Source organism: Leptodactylus fuscus, chromosome 1, assembly GCF_031893055.1.
Source record: "Leptodactylus fuscus isolate aLepFus1 chromosome 1, aLepFus1.hap2, whole genome shotgun sequence".
NCBI classification, from domain to species: Eukaryota; Metazoa; Chordata; class Amphibia; order Anura; family Leptodactylidae; genus Leptodactylus; species Leptodactylus fuscus.
The window spans coordinates 276,028,978-276,050,908 of record NC_134265.1 but is presented as its reverse complement, the minus strand read 5'-3'; the positions used below and the strand labels follow the sequence as shown (position 1 = coordinate 276,050,908).

General features: G+C 45.7%; 1 protein-coding gene across 2 annotated transcripts; it reads right to left on the bottom strand.

Annotated features, from left to right (window-relative positions):
* Positions 1 to 2,713: 2,713 nt before the first annotated feature.
* Positions 2,714 to 21,706, bottom strand: NOCT (nocturnin). Of its 2 annotated transcripts, none has more exons than XM_075287595.1 (3): positions 21,289 to 21,706; positions 4,428 to 4,697; positions 2,714 to 3,727 (listed from the first exon to the last, which is right to left on the bottom strand). In XM_075287595.1, exons 1-3 carry the CDS (start codon positions 21,566 to 21,568, stop codon positions 2,892 to 2,894), a joined length of 1,386 nt encoding a protein of 461 aa, XP_075143696.1. In that variant the 5' UTR covers positions 21,569 to 21,706; the 3' UTR covers positions 2,714 to 2,891. The 2 variants fall into 2 exon arrangements, with proteins under 2 accessions (XP_075143696.1, XP_075143704.1); XM_075287603.1 differs by lacking the exon at positions 21,289 to 21,706 and adding an exon at positions 5,553 to 5,657.
* Between the last annotated feature and the right edge of the window lie 225 nt (positions 21,707 to 21,931).

Here is a 21,931-nt window from a genome sequence, read left to right as displayed (position 1 = left end):
ACTGTCAGAAGAGCGTTCCTGACAGTTTAGCACAGTCTGCTTTATATATAAAACTGCATGTGCCTAAGGACTTGAAAGGTCCTCCTTAAATAACATGGCTGCTTTCTGCCTGGAAAAAGAAAAACCCCTTAAGTTCCTGCCACTAGGTGTCTAAACTTTTAGATACTTTGCTAGTAAGGAGTGAACTGCAAAGTTTTGTCCATAGATGCATTAGATGATGAAGATGTCTTCATAGTGAACAGTGTGGTGGACTCTCCACAGCCTCCAAGCGCACACATACATCTGCAAACCTCACAGCTTATACTAAGAAAAAGGAAGGGGGGGGGCGATGTTTACTTCTGGCTGCTTGTGTGGCTACAGATGGGAGATTGTTCTATGTCAGTTTTGCTGACTGCTATTGTTTCTCCCCCCCCCCCCCTCTCCCCTCTCTTCAGCTGCTTGTATGTATGTATGTATGTATGCATGCATGCATGCATGCATTTGCAGGCCAGTGGTCCTGGATATTATGGCCACTTGGACTTTTCTCCGTTATTCCTTTGCTACAGTTACTCCTGGCAATACATATGAAGAAACCATTAAAGGACAGGAGCAGACAAATGCAACATGGGCTGCATAAAAACTTAAAAGGGAAAATTCTTTTTATTAAGCACATACTTGCATAGCTTTTAGAAAGGCTATTGCACACATACCTTTTGTATGTTAATCGCCTCAGTCGTTTTTGAATGGGCCCACTTTTATTCATATAATAATTAGCCAGCACCAAGCACCAGAAGTCTGTGAGTACTGTCTACTGTCTATAATGCTGTACTGTCAGAGGGGGCGTTCCTTACCACTCAGTGATGACGCCGAGTAGCACGCCCTCCCAAACCTCCTGACAGTACTCACCCATAGACTAGTACTGGAGGGGCATTCCTCACAGCTCAGCATCATCACTGGATGGTAAGGAACACCCCCTCTCACAGTACAGCGCTATGGACTCTGTCAGGAGGGGTGTTCCTCACAGACTGCCAGAAACACCCTTCTGATAGTGAAGAGCTACGGTAATGGCACGATAGCTTTTCACCAGGTGCACATAACGGGAAAGCCGACAGTGCGGTGAATTCTGTGCTTTCTAGTGGTATATAAAACCGCAGGTGCCTGAGGACATGAAAGGTCTAGAGTTGAGCGAGTAGGTATTTGATCGAATACTACGGTTTTCAAAATATTCATACTCGATCGAATACTACTAGCTATTCGCAGTAAATATTTGATTCAGAGCCAGCGTTGATTGGCCGAATGCTATACAGTGTATAGCATTCAGCCAATCAACGCTGGTTCTGCAGCAGGCTCGTCCTTGCTAGTCATGAGAGCTGGCAGCTTGCTGCTATGAGCAAGCTTACTTTTTCTCATAGGAATGAATTGACCAGCGTTGATTGGCCAGTGTACTTTTTTTTTCCCCTTACATAGTTTGAGTTAAAATACCTGCTAAAAAATGTCTGTACAGCCAGTGTACAGCATTCAGCCAATCAATGCTGGTTCTGCCAGAGGCTCATCTGTGAGGAGGGGGGAGTCTAAGATCGGACCACAGCAGTCTCCATTGTGGTCCAATTGTAGACTCCGCCTCCTCAGCCAAGCTTCTGGCAGAACCAGCGTTGATTGGCCAAATGTTGTACACTGGCCAGTCAATGCTTATCAATTCATTCCTATGAGAAAAAGTCAGCTCCCTCGTGACCGCAAGCTGCCAGCTCTCCTGACTAGCAAGGAACGAGCCTGCGGCAAATCAACGCTGGTTCTGCAGCAGGCTCGCCCTTGCTAGTCAGGAGAGCTGGCAGCTTGCTGTTACGAGGGTGCTAACTTTTTATCAGCGCAACTGCAAGCGCTGTGCAGTTAAAGCACACGGACCCCATTATAGTGTATGGGGTCCGTCCGCTTTCACTGCACAGCGCTCCTCCTAAACACTCTCAGCAATTTCCATTAGTAAATCAGCACAGACATCTCCAATAAATAAACCTTTATAGACTCCATAATAAGACCGTTCTGTACTCTGCATTTTATCAAATGTTAGTCAGGTTAAGACAAGTTACAGTAATAGAAATTACAAGACCATAAAGCAGAATTCCACGTTACAGTGAAACAGTCAAGTGTCCAATTTCTTTCTTCTAAATACTAAATTTTGGGGTGAATAATGCACCCCATTCTATGCAGGTGAGGCGACCATTAGGCCAACAGTATTACACGTTAAAATATTCCATAAAGATTTAGTAAATTATACATTTACATGTTAGTTCCTTAAAAAAAAAAAAAAAAATTACATTCATCATGAACCATTTGTAGGGTTAGATATTCTTCGTGTGTTGACGTCTCAACCTATGGCTGGCAATTTTGATTTTGGTTGCTCCACAATGACATCGACGGAAACAGGATTTCTCTCTGAAAAAATAATTATATACAGTCCTCAGACTGGAAAATCCCTTTTATATTGCACTTAATTGCATCGAAGAGAAAAAAAAATAAATAAATGACAGTTAGCGACCTTCATCTAAACAAGAATAAATAGAGATTTCAGCTGCTTGTTTCAAGTAGAAAAATAAATAATTTGGAAAAAGTGACATTTACACAAATTAAATACATGTGCACACTATTACAAAAAGGCATTTGGTTTGGTTAATGCTACAATTCATTATGGGAAAAAAAAAAAAAAGTGTAAAAATCATACAAACCCCCCCCCCCAACAAGTCATACACATGTCTAGAAGATCAGCTATAGTGTACCATGTCACGGTACCCATGGTGGCGGTGTATCCGCTCTAGTAAGGAAGCCGTTACAGAACACATTTAACCGAGTCCATTAAAATAAATAGTCTTGTTATTTAATGTCTTGCATTTCCATCACAGCCACGAGTGTGGACAGAATTATAACAACCTATTGGGGTCTACATTAAAGCTGAAGTCACAGACCAGGGACAAATGATCTGAAGGGTAATTGAAAGACGGAAGCCTGGCAGGTCCAATTTGCTCTTCAGTAAGCAAACCCAAAGCGGAGTTCACTTTCAGGGCATGCTGGGAATACCATATATAATCCAGAGTGTTGCAGGATTCGCCAGTAGGACGGATTTTCCATGTCGTGTAAGGAGGTTCAGTTTCTCCATCGTCGCTCAGCACCTTATAGGCACTATTGAGATTCAGGCTAGAGGAGGCAAATCGCTTGTATACTTCCTCAGTGGGCTCTGCATTAAAGTCTCCACAAACAACCAGTGGAATCGTGGCACCTTGGGTGACAGACTCAAGATTTCGCAGGAGATCTGTGCCCTGTGCAAGTCGGAACCTCTCCCATCCACTGCGGGCCTTCAGGTGAGTGACAGCAAAGCACAACAACCTGCCAGTTTCATTACACTGCAGAACCTCGGCAATGGCCACTTGGTTGGTTTTTAAAGTCCGAGCCGAGAGCCTGAATTTGGCACTGCTAACAAGTCGAAAGCGGTCCTGAAGAAAAAAGAAGGCACAGCCATCTGGCCCGTTGTTATGTTCCACGTCTAGGCAGGGAGACCATGGCTTGGCCAAAAAGGTACAATGATAGCCCATCCTACTAAGGATTGGTTGGAAAGTATCAAAATAGTGATCTACTTCTTGCAGGCACAAGACATCAGGGCGGTACATGAGGATCTCTTCCAGGATCAAATATTTCCTTTCTTCCCACTTCAGCGCCTCCAGGGGACATTTAACGAAGTTATCCTTCCCTTCTCCCAGAGCTGTGAACAAAAACACACACATACATTATAATCCAGTAAGACTTTAAGGGCCACTGCTAACACACTGAGAAGATCCAGAGGAGTAATGAGTTGGAAAAGCAATGCTTCCTAGTCAAAGAGGATGGAAATTTGGTTGGCCAAAAGGACCTTTTAAGGGAATTATCAAAACCATTACCTATTTCCAGCACTATGATGACTGAGGAGCGGGACTGAGCTCTGAATAGAGCAGTGGTCATGAACAGACACTACCACACTATTCAATGTGTACAGGATGACAGATTGCAGAGTACAGCAGTCAGCCATCTTCATTCATCAGCCCTGCAGACTTTGTAGGGGCAACACACATGATTGTAGGAATTAACCAGATGACCATCAACACTTTTTTTCATAAACTTTTGGTAAAGACAGCTTTCATGTCCTCCCGGTTTTCCTGGTATGTGCCCCGGTGGTGGAGCCATCAGTGCTGTTAGTTTCAGCACCGACATCTCTCCACTGACAGAAGGGCAATGCTGCTGAACTATGAGGAACACCCTTCTGACAGTGGGGAGATATCGGCACCGATAGCTTCACCACCAGAGCACATACCACACTTTCATAAGGACAGGAAAAGTCCACCTTAAGTAATAAGAAATATATTATTTAAGATACTAGTAAGTGAGCAAAACAAAGAGGTAGTAGAAATAAGTGTTATTATTGTTACCTTGAGCCAAGATATTCCATTGCATCACTCGAAAGGTGTGTGGACCACTGAGGTCATCTGCACGACTAACAAACTCCCTATGAAGTCTAGCAGGCCGGTTTCGCAGAGCCACGTGGCATTCTTCCAGAAGATCTTTGGGGTCGAGCGGATCCAGCTGTTCATGCTCTGATTCTTCAAGGTAATCCTGGTGTTGGGAAATGGCGGCTGTGCTGCTGAGTGTCTTGGCAAGAGCACTGTACAAGCGGCTGGTGCTGTTTCCCATGGAACACACTGGAAGGCATAAGCACACAAGTTAGACCATTTCAATGTATAAAATTCGTTTTTGGAGATTAAGGTAGGGGGGAATAAATTATGCTGTCTTAACAGACATTGCCCTAAAGGTATAATCCATCAGCAGTAAGTTGGTAAATTTATCAAACTGGTTAAATAAGTAAACGTAATCCCAAGAACACTGTAGGAGATTTTCCAAGAGTTTCCAAACATGCCTGTTATTCAGCTCTGGATAAAAAGTCATTTTATTCATATGCAAGCAAGAGAAAAAGCCCAGGCAAGCCAAGACCCGGACACACTAGCCACCTAATATCAATAAAAGAATGATTTGCATGAAACCTCTACAAGGTACACTGATATGGGTTTATAAACCAATTTACTGCTGACAGACTCCCTATTATAGAGGAGGATACCAGGCAAAACACATAAGCAGTGTGTTATTTGGGATACTATTTTTTTTCAGTTTTTTTTTTAGTATGCATTAATAAAAGGTTGAATGTTTTAATATGGGAATATTCAATTATACAGAAGGTGGACATAGCAAGTCCAAGTCTTGCACTCACTAGAACAGTGCTTAGGTCTTCCCTAGAGATACAGACTACACAACCTGCTTTATACTGTATGTAGCAGGTAGGTCAGTCAAACCTGTAGACAATCCATAATGTAGTAATATTCTGAACACAGCAGAATAGACACGTGAGAGACGTATACAACACTTGTATACATAGATTTAGATCTGTACTGTTACGATGAGAGTCCCAGTATCTGCATTTTCTGACACGTCTATGTTTTAGATACAATCTGCCCCTGAATATTTCTTAAAATTAGAAAAGTCACCATTAAGCATGTGCCTACCTTGCACGGACAGACCATGGTATCCCTGTGTGGTGGGCATAGCTACTGAGAAGTGTACATCCATCCTGGTCGTCTTCCCTGCACTGTCTGATCCACGTAAAGCAGGGTTTATATCACCTAGCTGGCTAAGTCTGTCTAAACCCATCAGTAGATAAGGGAGGTTAGACACGTCAGACCATAAGCCACATCACTGACATTCAAGGGCAGCCATGACACAGACACAACCTCCAGACCTCCTACATACTGGGAGGGGGTAGAGGAATGCTTCTGTCTCTATGAAATCCTCTAACAAGAACATAGTGCCCTCCTATACAGTAACTACACACTGACCATGATCTATGTACATCCTATATCACTGCCACCCTATAAGGCCAGTACTAGAAGAACAGAGAAAAAAAAAACAAAAAAAAACCAAAACACACCTTTAACATATTTAAGAAATTATGGGGATTTTCACTTCAATTGTCCATGTTTATTTAAAGCTATTCCTAAAATCCTGCAGTTTTCACACTAACCACTGAGCCTAATAATATGCACACACTGGGGCGGGGAAGAAAAAAAAAAAAAAACCCATCAGGAAATATTTTACTAAGAGCAGTTAAAGTTTGGAACAAAATACCAGCATCTGGAATAAACACATGTCTACCCAAGATGAAATGGAAATAATGGCACACAAGACATGGGGTCTTCTTTTATCCTCCATTCACAATAGATGTTTGTTATAACTCCTCTACTCCCCTTCCCAGCACAATAATCTCCACAGAGGTTACACAGCAGATCTACAACAATCCTATAGAAGTCAGTGAGCAGACTACAGCTTCCTAGGGTCCATGTGACTGGGGGAAATGCTGTAAGACAATAGCTAAGGAAAGACGACTGCTCACATGTATCCCACACAGAATATGTATCCTAAGTCTGTAAAAGAATTTATTAAGGTAATACATTGCCTTTTAAGATGGACCCTGTGGCAGACAAGCTAGTTAGGCATTAACCAGACATTTACAATGGACAATTGGATTGGTGACATTACGGACACATCATCACCTGATGGACCTGATGTCTTACGTTTACCATACGGGAAAAATATTTTTTGGCGTTTGTAGAGCGGGCATTTTCAGATATTCTACTTTTATATGTATCCTAGGGAAAGGGGGGAGATTAAGAACTTATTTTTCTATTTACTTAAAACTTTTTTTTAAAATTACTTTATTAGCCACCGCCTAGGGGACTTGAACCTCCAATCATTTGGCTGCAAGACCCACAGACTGTAATACAACGGTATGGGAGACACTATACATTACTATTGAGACTGGTCATCGATCAGTTGGAATAGTAATATTGCTATGACAGGCTTCATAAGGCTCCTGGCTGTCAGAGGAACAGGTCGGCTCCTGTGACCTCACCATGCAGAAGCCAGCATGCAACGAACAAGGTACCACCAGCCCGGGGGCATTTTCTTAACTCTGGGGGGAGGGGGAAGGATCACAGGTACATTACAGTAGAGACCCGATAGCTATGGCAACTGCACTGCAGCAGAGCGGCCGCCATCATATTTACAGACGTGGCATCTGCCATAATAGCACGCCCGAGACACCCCCTTAACCTAGGGCCCGCAGCATCACCCCACTCCTTCCACTGTAGGAAGCCAGCAGGAGTATGGCAATGCTGCGACCCTGCTCCCCCCCCCCTTCCCTGCCAAAACACCCCACATTCAAACTACAAAACTCACTCCCATTTTCCTTCCAAATTCAGGGGGAAAAAAATACGGTATACCACCAGTCTTCTGCACTATTGCACACAGCTAATATTAAAGGGGTTTTCTGGGGCCCAATTTTTTTTTTTTTTTTAAAGGTCTGTTAGTGTTATTAATGGGTTTCAAGTGCACCCGCATACTTTTAACAGTGTTTTGAGTAATTTCTTGGTGTCTGTGGCATGTTCTGCATTTGTTTATATGTGTAGCTTCCTATGTAACTGATGGAAGGCAAAATTAGTTAGATTAAAGTGAATAGGTAACTAGTTATAGCAGTATACAATAGCCAAATGATAAGAAGCATAGAATTATTAGGGTGAGAGGGTGCACCCAACAAATATTAGATTTTACAGGGGCAGTGACTTTTCCCCACACAGGTGTCCATTTCAGTAATGATCTGGATTATATTCTGTACAAGGTTTGCAAACTGTACACAGTGCTGAAAGCTGAAAGGGCCCCTTGTAAGCAAGAGGACATTTACTATATGTGAAAGGTACTGGCAGCTCATTTTGCAAGTATCCCATGTTAGGGTTACTGGATCTTCAAAGATGTGAAGTCACGTCTTGTACACAATGTATGGAACATGACGCTTGGAGATTGTTTTGGTACGTTACAGAACACACTGTACAGGCTTCACTACACTACCAAATACATGAAAAAACACTCAGAATAAGTCACACGATATGCTGAAATATCCGGGGGAACATCCAAGTGTCCAACGTGACTCACAATAGGTAGCTGGTATGACAGTCACACCTTAGGTACCAGAAGGGGGTAATGATCACCAGGCAGGGGACATAGATATTAGGTTTCCTTTATTTAGCATGAATATCTTCTCTCAATGTATATGTTCTATACTTTCCATCTACAACATATTTATTAATGGAGAGCTTTTATTTTCTGGTAAATCTGATTAACACTGGAATTTATCCCTGGCTACACATGGCTGACAACAGGGAACAACATCTGGATAGAACTGCATACCAAGTGGAAGGGAGACTTAAAGGGGTTGTCCAGTCAATTAAAGTATTCTCAAAACAGAGGAGAATGCTATAAACTAATAAACCAGACACACGTACCTTACAGATCTTAGGTGTCTGTGCTGCAACATTACTGGAGCAGAGACCGGTGGAGAAGGCAGGAGGTAAATAAAGGGGAGTATACAACCATTCTGCTATAAGGTGTCCTAGGACCATATAGCCTTCCAGAAAATAATTCTATCCCCCCCCCCCCATGTATCCAGGGCTTTTGGTTTAGTGCAAGTCAAAATATGACCAACAGGGGCAGCCATGTACGGTAAGCCTGTCAGCCAGATACAGTAGGGGGGTTACATTACACAAGACTTTGCTTATGTCGCCAGAGTCAACATGGAGAAGAGCCGCCCCTCCTACATTCTGCTCAGCGTGACCTCTCTGACCTTGGGATCACTGGTAAAGGGAAACATTTCCATTACACAAAGACAATGTGGCTATATCTCTAGTAAAGGGAACGCAGTCATTACCCTGTGTCACCGAAAGAGAAAAGGAATACACAGCACTCACTGTTCAGTCAGACAGCTGCCGTCATCTGTGCTGCAAGCGTGCCAAGTGGAGCTAGTCATGACAGGAAGGAAGAGGCTGCAATACGCACCTAAGAAAGCCACACAAGGCTGGCAGCTCCCACCAGGGACATCGATGACATTCTAACTTACAGTCACATGGGCAGGACAAAGAATGGGAAGGACACAGCGACATCTAGTGGATGGAACTGGAAACTACAGGCAGCATGCTCCGTCACTTACCAATGTGTTAGCAGATCCTTGTACAAGAGTAGGTTGTATCTTGTGTCATATAGAGCATGTAGCCCTCATTAATCACTACAATAACCTGGATATTGAAAATCCAAGCTGTGCCTATATAGATAGATAGATAGATAGATAGATAGATAGATAGAGCATTTCTGGTACTGCCACTAGAAGAAAGATGAAGCATCACCACAAACATCACCTGGATCACCTATACAGCAGAAGCAGCTCACAGCACCCCCAAACACTGACCCGAGAGGGGGTTCTGTGCCTACGATTTATGACACGACAGAAATGAGGCCTCAAGTGTCACAAAAGAATTCTGAGTTATGGAGACGGTCATTAGATTGTGACCCATTTATTGGTCAGAGTGGTATAAGCATCTACCAACTGGTACCAGATGTTGGGTCAATGCCACAGTCAAATTTGTTAAAACTATGTTTCATGCGATGAGGTCCTGTTAAAGTTGCAGAGCAATCTACAGATAGCATGTTACAGAGCAGGAGAAGCAGAGTAGATTCGTGAAAAGACTCAGTATATTAAACTATATCATTTGCATTTTATTCAGTTATATCTTTGCGCTATGTAGAGGAAGGGTCCTCTAGTCCTGGGGGCTCCTCTACCAGTGATGGACAGTGACATACAAATCACCCGAGCCTGGTGAAGAAGAACTGGAGCCTAGCTTGTGAAGCTCCAATACAGGAGGACCTTTTACCACCTCCACCGATTCCAATGCAGTTAAAGTCTGTTCAATCCCACCCCATTCCTGAGCAACTGTTTGTTAGGGCTGTGCCACACAATGTACCTGGATGTGGCTATAGCTGCATCTGCTCCTTGGGCCACCAGTGCTTGCACTTTATAGTTTCAGCTGTATTACTGGCTGCACAATGCGTCCATGTTATATGGACCATATTATGGCTACAAATGCAAAGTTATACACCAGGAAACAGTCAAGCAAACCAAAAGAAGCCAATCCTAACTGGTCGTGTCTGCATGTGACAGCGCTGGGTCTCACATAGTGACAGTCTGCGGTCTTGTCCTTTAGTACTGGGTGTTACCTCACAAGTCAGGCAAAGCAAAGCTGTGTGTGAAAAAGATATGTTGCAAGTCTGCTTTGGAAAGTACAATGCAAGATGGACACATGTTTCTCCGCAAGGGAATGCCATGGTCAACCAACAATTCTAGTATGACTTGTGCATTGCCAAACATCCCCTTGTAGACAGTCACCGACACGTCACCAATACAACAAGCACCTGTCCTCAGACCTTATAAGTGGAATAGGTCCTATTGTCACAGGCAGGTTCTCTAACAACTAGTCAGTCACACTAGGATGCCCCCGTAAAATCTATCACCAGGAAGAAACTTGTTTATAGGCTGGGGACACACACGGCCAACCCCCTGTGAAAGACATCATCAGTGCAGCGGATGGGGATCTACAGAAATCTCACCCACACCCTACAGAAAAAAACTTGGAGTCTACCGTTTCCTGGTTACAGTTTTACCGTAATTTTCATCCTTTGCAGCTCAAAGGTTGAAAGAAGGGCTAGCCATATGGGAATCGCGGCATTTTTGGCTGCAGCGGCCCAGACACGTGCGGCCTTTACTTAAACGTCATTTTGTTTTCAGGAACTTGTCACCCTTTACTAAACCCAATGAGCTGGCGGGGGGCCATTATTTTCATGATTACATTATATGGAAAGGGATTGCTCACAGTGAGTAAAAAAACTTTCAGGGCATGTTCACACTGTGTTTGAAGCAGATTTTGAGGCATTTACCTCCTCAAAATCTGCTTTAGTTGTTTTCAATGGAGGAAATTGAGATTCTTTTTTCAGTGATCTGAGAAAAAAAACAAAAAAAACATTGTGCAGCATAAAAATACTTCTCTTAGCATTTTGAGCCAGGTATTTTTAGCCAACGGGGCGTACGAAATGTGCAGTAACACAAATAGTAAACATGTAAGCATACACAATGTTAGGAGGTCGTCACCTGAGCTACACAACAGAAGGCAGAGACCAGGAAGCAGCAGCAGATCAGATTGCAGGGCCTGGAACAGGCGAGAATATACCGGTTTTTATTTAACCCTATAGAGACACAGCTCAAAAGTGACTTGAGGACCAGGCCTCTTTTTTCAAAACTGACATGTGTCACTTTAAATGGCAATAACTTTGAGACGCTTTAACTTACACAAGTGATTCTGAGATTGTTTTTTCGTAACACATTGTACTTCATGTCAGTAGTAAATTTTTGTCAATATGTTTTGTCTTTCATTATGAAAAAATAGGAAATTTGGTGAAAATTTTGAAAAAAAATGCAGTTTTCAAACTTTGAAATTGCAAGCCTTTCAAATAGAAATCCATACTACCCAAATTTTTTCATAAATATAATTAACCATGTCTCTGATTTATGTAGCAATCAAATTTTAATCACCCTTTCATTTTTTTCAGATATTATAAGGCTTACAAGTCAAGCAGTAATTTTCCAAATTTTCAAGAAAATTTCCAAAACACATTTTTCAAGGGACCAGTTCAGTTCTGAAGGGTACTTGAAAGGCCTCTCTAATAAAACCCCCCGAAAATCACTCCATTCTAAAAACTGCACTCTTGAAAGAATCCAAAACAGCAGTTAGAAAGTTTCTTAACCCTTTCAGCATTTCACAACAATTACAACAAAATGGAGGTCAAATTTACATTTTTCAATTTCTGTCACTAATATATTCATTTAGCCCTAGAATTTACACATTTACTAAGGGTTAAAGGAGAAACTGCACCCCACATTTTGTTACACAATTTCTCCCGAACACGATAATACCCCATATGTGCTGGTACCCTAATGTACGGGCACACGATCGCTCTCAGAACGGATGGAGCGCTAATTGGATTTTGTAGGCCAGATTTTGCTACAATACTTTTCAGGCGCCATGTCCCGTTTGCAAAGCCCCCAAGGTGCCAAAACAGTGGAAACCCCCAAAATGTCACCCCATTTTGGAAACTAGACCCCTCAAGGAATTTATCAAGGGGTATAGTGAGCCCTTGGACCCTACAGGTGTTTCACAGATTTTTTTACCATTGAGATGTGAAAATGAAAAATTACTTTTTTTTATAATAAAATGTCACTGTAGCCCCAAATTTTTCATCTTCACAAGGGGTTAAAGGAAAAATTGCACCCCACATTTTGTTACAAAATTTCTCCCGAACACGACAATACCCAATATGTGCTGGTACCCTAATGTACGGGCACACGGTCGCTCTCAGAGCGGATGGAGCGCTAATTGGATTTCGTAGGCCAGATTTTGCTAGAATACTTTTCAGGCACCATGTCCCGTTTGCAGAGCTCCCAAGGTGCCAAAACAGTGGAAACCCCCAAATGTGACCCCATTTTGGAAACTATACCCCTCAAAGAATTTACTAAGGGGTATAGTGAGCACTTTGACCCTACAGGAGTGTAACAGAATTGGCCCAACAAAAGGAAAAGTGACATTTTTTGCTATAAAATGTTGCTTTAACCCCAAATTTTGCATTTCCACAAGGGGTTAAAAGAGAAAATGCACCCCAAAAATTGTCAAGCATTTTCTCCCAACTACAGAAATGCCCCTTATGTGGATGTAAAGTGATGTATGGGCACACTGTAAGGTCCAGAGCTGAAGGATCGCTATTGGGATTTTAGAGGGCAAATTTAGCTGAAATCTGTTTCAGGCACCATGTTGCATTTGGAGAGCCCCTGAAGTGCTAGAACAGTGGAAACTCCCCTCCCCAAATGACCCCATTTTGAAAACTAGACCCCTCAAGGAATTTATCAAGGGGTTTAGTGAGCACTTGGACCCTACAGGTGTTTCACAGATTTTTTTTTACCATTGAGATGTGAAAATGAAAAATTACTTTTTTCCAATAAATCATCCATTTAGCGCCATATTTTTAATTTTTACAAGTAGTTAGAGAATTAAAAGCCCCCCAGTTTGTCACACAATGTCTCCTGAACACGGCAATACCCCATATGTGGCCATAATCTGCTGTATGGGAACATGGCGGGGCTCAGAATGGAAAGAGGGCTATTTGGCTTTTGAGGGCAGTTTTCTGGTGCCATGTCGCATTTGCAGAGCCCCTAAAGTACCAATACAATGGAAACCCCTCAAAAGTGACCCCATTTTAGAAACTACACCTGTCAAGGAATGAATAAAGGGGTATTATCATTTTGAGCCTAAAAATGCTTCCCAAAAATTAATGTACAAAATGAAAATTTTAATTTTTAAAGAAATCTGCCATTTCGGCGCCCAATACGTTGCACCCACTTCGTGTTGTCAGAGACCTGCACTCCTAAAACTATTAAGTGGGCCATCCTGAGGGGCAAAAAATTATATATGTAGGTATAAACTGCTGCTTGGGCACATAGCAGGGCTCAGAAGGGAAGGAGCACTGCGCTTTTTAGCTTTTGGGGTACAGATTTAGAGGGACTTTCTGGGTGCCATGATGTTTTTGCAGAGCCCTGGAGGTGATAGTGAACTGGAATTCCCCAAGAAGTGACCCCATTCTGTAAGGGCAATTTTAGGGTCTCTGCAAAAGTGTCATGGCATCCAAAAAAAAAAAAAAACAAACCGTCTAAGTCTGTGCTACAAAAACCCAATAACCCTTCTTCCCTTCTGTGTCTGGCTGTGCCCTAATATCAATTTATACCCACATATGACATTACGTGCATTATCCGGGGTACACCAGTATCATACATGTGTCATATATGTGGCATAAAATGCAGTTTGGGTGCACAGCAGGGCGCAGAAGGGAAGGAGCGCGATGCGGCTTTTGGAGCGCAGATTCAGATGTTTGGTATCTGGACGCCATGTCATGTTTGTAGAGCCTGTAGGGTACCAGAAAAGTGGATTCCCCAAAGGTGTGACCCCAGTTTGAAAACTGCACCCCTCAAAGAATTTATCAGGGGGTGTAGTGAGTATTAGTATCCCAGACGTGACTGCACAGCGGATGGCGAAGAGTGAATATATAAGCTGTGCGGAGGACATTGCAAACACCGAATTTCCTGCTATGTCCCAGTAGCTCCTATAATTGGGGGAGTCACTCTGGGGGTCACTTTGGGGTCACTTCTGGTATATTTTCCCTCGTAAGCTCTAAATCTGGGGTGTCCCCTGATATTCGCTCGCACAGCTTATATATTCCCTTCCTGACGCCGCCAGTTGTATTCTAATGATTTGGCGATGTTTGCGGGTTTTTATTCTTGCATTACTAGATGCTATATTTTCTTTACTTTTCTGGTGACGCAGCCATATAAGGGCTTGTTGTTTGCGGGATGAGATGTATTTTGTAATGACACCATTTTTGGGTGCCTACAACTTACTGAATACATTTTATTAACTCTTTTTTTGCTGGATTTAAATAAAAAAAAAATCAATTCCGGTATTGCGTTTTACCTTGTAAATTTTTCGCCATGCAGCGTACAGTATAAGTAACATATTATCTTTATTCTGTGGGTCGGTACGGTTACGGCGATACCTCATTTATATTATTTTTTTATGCGTAACTAATTCTTCAAAACAAAAACACATTTGGAGACATAAATCAATGTTTTTTGCATCGCCATCTTCTGAGAGGCGTAACATTTTTATTTTTTGGTTGACAGTGTTGGTTGGGGGCTTATTTTTTGCGGGACAATGTGTGCTTTTTATTGGTACTGTTGTGAGGTGCATTTGACTTTTTGATCACTTTTTATAGCACATTCTGTAAGGTGAGATGGCGAAAAATCACTACTTCCGGCGGGTTTTTTCCGTTTTTTTTTTCCGTCATTCACCGTGTACATTAAATATTGTTTCAGTTTTATTGTACAGATTGTTACGGACACGGCGATACCAAATATGTATTGTTTTTATTAATTTTTAGTTTTTTTTTTTATATAATTCATTTTCTATAGAAAAAAAGGGTTTTTGGGGCTTGATAACTTTATTAATTGTTTCAAAACACTTTTTTTTTTTCCACTTTTTTTTTTTAACTTTTTCATGTGTCCCTATGGGACACTTGCATGAGTGAAGCTTGCATCACTGATCCTGTTTACAGAGTGAGTCACAGGCTTCAGTAAGAGCCTGCACGTTATCACTCTGTAAACAGGAAGTGAGGCTCGGCTCGTGCAGACGGACGGGACAGCTTATCTTCAGGAGATCCCGCACAGGATAAGAAAGGTAAGTGGGACTCAGGACTGCCAGGGGTGACTAATCAGACCCCTGGCTACATGGTAGGGATACCAGCACCCCCCGATCTCGCAGCGGGGGGTGCCGGGGATCCCTACAAGATCGGGCAACCCGTTGTTTGCCGTGATCATGTTTGATCACGGCAATCAACGGGTTAAAACCCAAAATCAGCACTCATGTCTGATGGAGGGGGATGGAGCAGGCTGTTAGGTGTCAGATACAACTAACACCTGCTCCAAGAACGCCCGCACTGCGCTGCAGGGATTGTTTACATCCATGTGGTACTATTACCACATCGGTCGTGAAGCACTAGACATCCATGTGGTAATAGTACCACATGGGTCGGGAAGGGGTTAAAGAGGTTCTATCATTAGAAACTTTTTTTCCAGGCCTGCCATGTCCTCTAACTTTAAATGTCTTCTCCGCGACCGCCTCTTCTCCGTGTTTTCAACCTTAAGCGCTAACTGCGCATGTGCGTTGGCCATTTTACAGTGGCCTCTTAAAGGGATTCTACCATTAAAAAACTTTTTTTCTCTAGGTTAAACGTCGGAATAGCCTTTAGTAAGGCTATTCGTCTCCTACCTTTGGGAGTGATCTCCGCCGCGCCGTTCGAAATACCAGTTTGTATTGGTATGTTAATTAGTTCTCTCGCAGCGATGGGGGCGGGCCCCAGCGCAGGAAATGCGATGGGGGCGTCCCCATTGCTGCTCGAAAACAGACTCCAGCGCCGCCTGTCTTCTTCTGCATTCTCCCCTTCCTTCTTCGGCTTGACGTCGGACGCCTGCGCAGTACACTCTGTTCGGCGAACCTCGCCGAACGTACTGCGCATGCGCGAAATTGCGGTGTCGGCACTGTGGCCGCGGGCATGCGCAGTACATTCGGCGAGGTTCGCCGAACAGAGTGTACTGCGCAGGCGTCCGACGTCAAGCCGAAGAAGGAAGGGGAGAATGCAGAAGAAGACAGGCGGCGCTGGAGTCTGTTTTCGAGCAGCAATGGGGACGCCCCCATCGCTGCGAGAGAACTAAATAGCATAGCGGTACAAACCAGTATTTCGAACGAACGGCACGGCGGAGATCACTTCCAAAGGTAGGAGACGAATAGCCTTCCTAAAGGCTATTCCAATGTGTTACCTAGAAAAAAAAAAAAGTTTTTTAATGGTAGAATCCCTTTAAGTGATTCTCCGTTCTCCGTTCAACCACAGGAAATTGGCCGCCCCACATGTGCAGTAAGTGGTTTCGGTTGAAGACACGGAGAACAGGCAGTCGCGAGAAGAAGATGGAGGGCGTTGCTGGAGAATCTCTAGGAAGCACAGGGGACACCCACAGTGCTGCCTTGAGATTCATTTACATACGGCGAAAACCGTGAATATCACCGGAATGGCGGCGCAAAGATGACATCTAAAGGTAGGGGAAGAATAGCTTTTCTTAAAGAGGACCTTTCATCAGATCGGGCACATGCAGTTTTATATACTGCTGGAAAGCTGACAGTGCGCTGAATTCAGCGCACTGTCGGCTTTCCCGATCTGTGCCCGGTGTAAAGCGCTATCGGTCCCGGTACCGTAGTGCTCTATGGTCAGAAGGGCGTTTCTGACAGTTAGCCAGGGACGCCCTTCTGCCCAGCAGCGCCTATCGCGCTGTACTGTGGAGCGGGGAGGAACTCCCCCCTCCCACTCCTGATAATACTCGTCTATGGACGAGCACTGTGAGCCGAGGGAGGGGGGCGTTCCTCCCCGCTCACACACTACAGCACAATAGGCGCTGCTGGGCAGAAGGGAGTCCCTGGCTAACTGTCAGAAACGCCCTTCTGACTGTAAAGCCCTACGGTACCGGGACCGATAGCGCTTTACACCGGGCACAGATTGGGAAAGCCGACAGTGCACTGAATTCAGCTCACTGTCGGCTTTCCAGCAGTATATAGAACTACCTGTGCCCGATCTGATGAAAGGTCCTCTTTAAGGCTATTTTGACATGGTAGGCCTGAAAAAAAAAAAAAGATTCTAATGATAGAATCCCTTTAAACCCCCTTTCCTGCTGGCCATTTATTTTCACTTGGGGTTGCTTTGAAACATTGATGTTATGATGTATTCAATTCACGGTGATGGTGCAGATGTGTACAGACAGTTAAAGTTGCATTAAAAAAAAAAACCCTGTACAGACATGGACATGACCTATGTCACTACTCCGGCTAGTACCTAGCTCCCCTGCATTTCCCCTCTCAGTCAAGCCTAAGGGCCCGTGCACAAGGAGTAAATGCGCGCTCATTTTTGCAGAATACACGTGTAAAAATCAGACTGTTTGCAGTGCACTCTGCATTTTTCAAGCAGAATGGGAGTCCAGACCTCCATGGGACAATCATTTACACTGTCATTTTTATGTTTTATTATTGTCAATGCATCATACTATGCAATGAATAAAGATCTGCAACGGGATGGAGGCAACTGCTTCAAATGAACCCACAGCCAACAAGCCAAACTGGGCAGAGATGCCATGGGCTCCTTTGAGACATTGTATGCGTACAAGATTAAGTAGTGGTATATGTATGGAAAAGCAAATATTCACTTAAAAGCAGTGATTTTTGGTATCATGTGCCACAATAAAATACACTTTAAGCAGACTGTTGCCCTGTTCACATCTGCTTTTGTACTCTGTCCGGGGAGAGTCCACATGGAGACCCCCGAACGGAATACAAACGCAATTGCAAATGCGACTTCGTGCGGGCATGATTCGTGCGGGCATGATTTGTGCGGGCAGTGCACAGCAAGCACACGGACCCCATTATAATCTATGGGGTCCGTGTGCTTTTACAGCACAGCGCTTGCAATTGTGTTTGTATTCTGTTCGGGGGTCTCCTTGTGGACTCTCCCCGGATAGAATACAAAAGCAGACGTAAACAGGGCATGTGTTGGAGAGCTGTTCTACATTATTTTCTACAGCTATTTATCCACTGGCTATAGACAATGAGCAACAATGGCAAGCAGAGGTATAAAAACTATGAAGCGTTAATACAGATACTGGAAAGTGATACAACTGTGTCCATTAGAAAATGGTGTCGTCACCTGCCACAAAGTTCCCATAACCATGTTCTCACCCATAGGAGCATCATGAAGGGAAAAAATAATAAGAGGGTTGCCTGTTAGAAAGGTTTAGGATGTAAACTGTAGTAAAGGTAATATTATTCATGGCTGTATTTGAGTAATCCACTTTGTTCTGGTCCTCAGCTATGTCACATGACTGGCAAACTGACAGCATGGCAAAGCCTGTTTTCTATTCCTTCCTCAATGTCAGTCTGTCTCTCTACTCTTTCCTATGTGGCTGTCTGACCACGAGATGTCTAAGAGCAGGTCACATAATACAGGTGAGGACCAGAAGGGAGCAGATACCTCAGTCACAGCCACCAGTAAGATTACCCCCACCTCAATTTACATCATGTACATTTCTAACAGGCCAGTGGATAAAATATTTCCTAGGAGCGCAGTTTAAGGCCCGTAATTACACAGAGGATACAGAATGTGGCCATGTGCTTGGGAAGTACAAGCTGAGGTGAAGCCAGACCTGTGACCCATGTGGTGTGAGGAGACAGTCACGCTTTTATGATGCACTTCATTAGACGTAAACTGGAAAACCTGTCTCACCACTTTTCACTCCACTCCAGTGCTGTAAGCTCCTTGGTAGGAGAGCCCTGTACTGCCACACCTGGAAGAGCCATCTATACACAATTCATCACAATAGTGAGAGTTATAGGGTGTAAAAGCTAGTGCTGGCAGAAGAATGGACATAGAAGCAGCTCTCCCATCACACTGCTGTGTCCTGTACCGTGGCTCTCCCATCACACTGCTGTGTCCTGTACCGTGGCTCTCCCATCACACTGCTGTGCCCTGTACCGTGGCTCTCCCATCACACTGCTGTGCCCTGTACCGTGGCTCTCCCATCACACTGCTGTGCCCTGTACCGTGGCTCTCCCATCACACTGCTGTGCCCTGTACCGTGGCTCTCCCATCACACTGCTGTGCCCTGTACCGTGGCTCTCCCATCACACTGCTGTGCCCTGTACCGTGGCTCTCCCATCACACTGCTGTGCCCTGTACCGTGGCTCTCCCATCACACTGCTGTGCCCTGTACCGTGGCTCTCCCATCACACTGCTGTGCCCTGTACCGTGGCTCTCCCATCACACTGCTGTGCCCTGTACCGTGGCTCTCCCATCACACTGCTGTGCCCTGTACCGTGGCTCTCCCATCACACTGCTGTGCCCTGTACCGTGGCTCTCCCATCACACTGCTGTGCCCTGTACCGTGGCTCTCCCATCACACTGCTGTGCCCTGTACCGTGGCTCTCCCATCACACTGCTGTGCCCTGTACCGTGGCTCTCCCATCACACTGCTGTGCCCTGTACCGTGGCTCTCCCATCACACTGCTGTGCCCTGTACCGTGGCTCTCCCATCACACTGCTGTGCCCTGTACCGTGGCTCTCCCATCACACTGCTGTGCCCTGTACCGTGGCTCTCCCATCACACTGCTGTGCCCTGTACCGTGGCTCTCCCATCACACTGCTGTGCCCTGTACCGTGGCTCTCCCATCACACTGCTGTGCCCTGTACCGTGGCTCTCCCATCACACTGCTGTGCCCTGTACCGTGGCTCTCCCATCACACTGCTGTGCCCTGTACCGTGGCTCTCCCATCACACTGCTGTGCCCTGTACCGTGGCTCTCCCATCACACTGCTGTGCCCTGTACCGTGGCTCTCCCATCACACTGCTGTGCCCTGTACCGTGGCTCTCCCATCACACTGCTGTGCCCTGTACCGTGGCTCTCCCATCACACTGCTGTGCCCTGTACCGTGGCTCTCCCATCACACTGCTGTGCCCTGTACCGTGGCTCTCCCATCACACTGCTGTGCCCTGTACCGTGGCTCTCCCATCACACTGCTGTGCCCTGTACCGTGGCTCTCCCATCACACTGCTGTGCCCTGTACCGTGGCTCTCCCATCACACTGCTGTGCCCTGTACCGTGGCTCTCCCATCACACTGCTGTGCCCTGTACCGTGGCTCTCCCATCACACTGCTGTGCCCTGTACCGTGGCTCTCCCATCACACTGCTGTGCCCTGTACCGTGGCTCTCCCATCACACTGCTGTGCCCTGTACCGTGGCTCTCCCATCACACTGCTGTGCCCTGTACCGTGGCTCTCCCATCACACTGCTGTGCCCTGTACCGTGGCTCTCCCATCACACTGCTGTGCCCTGTACCGTGGCTCTCCCATCACACTGCTGTGCCCTGTACCGTGGCTCTCCCATCACACTGCTGTGCCCTGTACCGTGGCTCTCCCATCACACTGCTGTGCCCTGTACCGTGGCTCTCCCATCACACTGCTGTGCCCTGTACCGTGGCTCTCCCATCACACTGCTGTGCCCTGTACCGTGGCTCTCCCATCACACTGCTGTGCCCTGTACCGTGGCTCTCCCATCACACTGCTGTGCCCTGTACCGTGGCTCTCCCATCACACTGCTGTGCCCTGTACCGTGGCTCTCCCATCACACTGCTGTGCCCTGTACCGTGGCTCTCCCATCACACTGCTGTGCCCTGTACCGTGGCTCTCCCATCACACTGCTGTGCCCTGTACCGTGGCTCTCCCATCACACTGCTGTGCCCTGTACCGTGGCTCTCCCATCACACTACTGTGCCCTGTACCGTGGCTCTCCCATCACACTACTGTGTCCTGTACCGTGGCTCTCCCATCACACTACTGTGTCCTGTACCGTGGCTCTCCCATCACACTGCTGTGTCCTGTACCGTGGCTCTCCCATCACACTGCTGTGCCCTGTACCGTGGCTCTCCCATCACACTGCTGTGCCCTGTACCGTGGCTCTCCCATCACACTACTGTGCCCTGTACCGTGGCTCTCCCATCACACTACTGTGTCCTGTACCATGGTTTCCCCCCCACACTGCAGTGTCCTGTGCTCCCTTCCCCCATGTATTACATAACACAGTATCGCCCACGTTACAATGACATTATAGCACACACTCACCTGAACGAGAGGCTGCCCGGGCTGGGCTCCCGGTCGCTCCGCCTGCTGGCACCTGGGGTGATGATGTGCCCGGGTTGGATGCCACTTTAGCCGGCCCGTCTCCGATCCAACCAGCCAGACTATGACAGCAACCAAGGCCAACCAGGGAGCCCCGGACCGGCGGAGAGAGCGCTCTCTTGACTGGGGAGTGGTGTGGCTGCTGCTGCCGCAGAGAGGAGGCGCACAGTGCGGGCACGTCTCTTAGCGCCGAGCACAGCCTGCCTGCCGGACTCTGATACATCCCGCGCTGCTCAGCTCGGAGGATGGCGGCGGATGGTGTAGAGCTCAGTGTAGCCGCGTCTCTATGTCACGGAGGGAAGCCTGGTAGTCCCCGTCACTAGCAGATACCGGCTCCTCAGCATCTGCACCGCTCCCTGCCCTCCTCCACTCTCTGTTACATCAGCAGCACGTCACGTGCTGGGATACTCCACACTCCGGCAGGGGGGTGTATACTGGAGAATTGCCTCTCACTACGGTTACCGTTCTTAGTAATGGACAGGTCCTGTGCTGATTTACATTAGATTAGATAATTTATAAGTCTCTCTCAGGGTTGTAATAACCTCAGAGAACAGACGCAAGGCGGAACTGTGATTTGCCTGGTTTT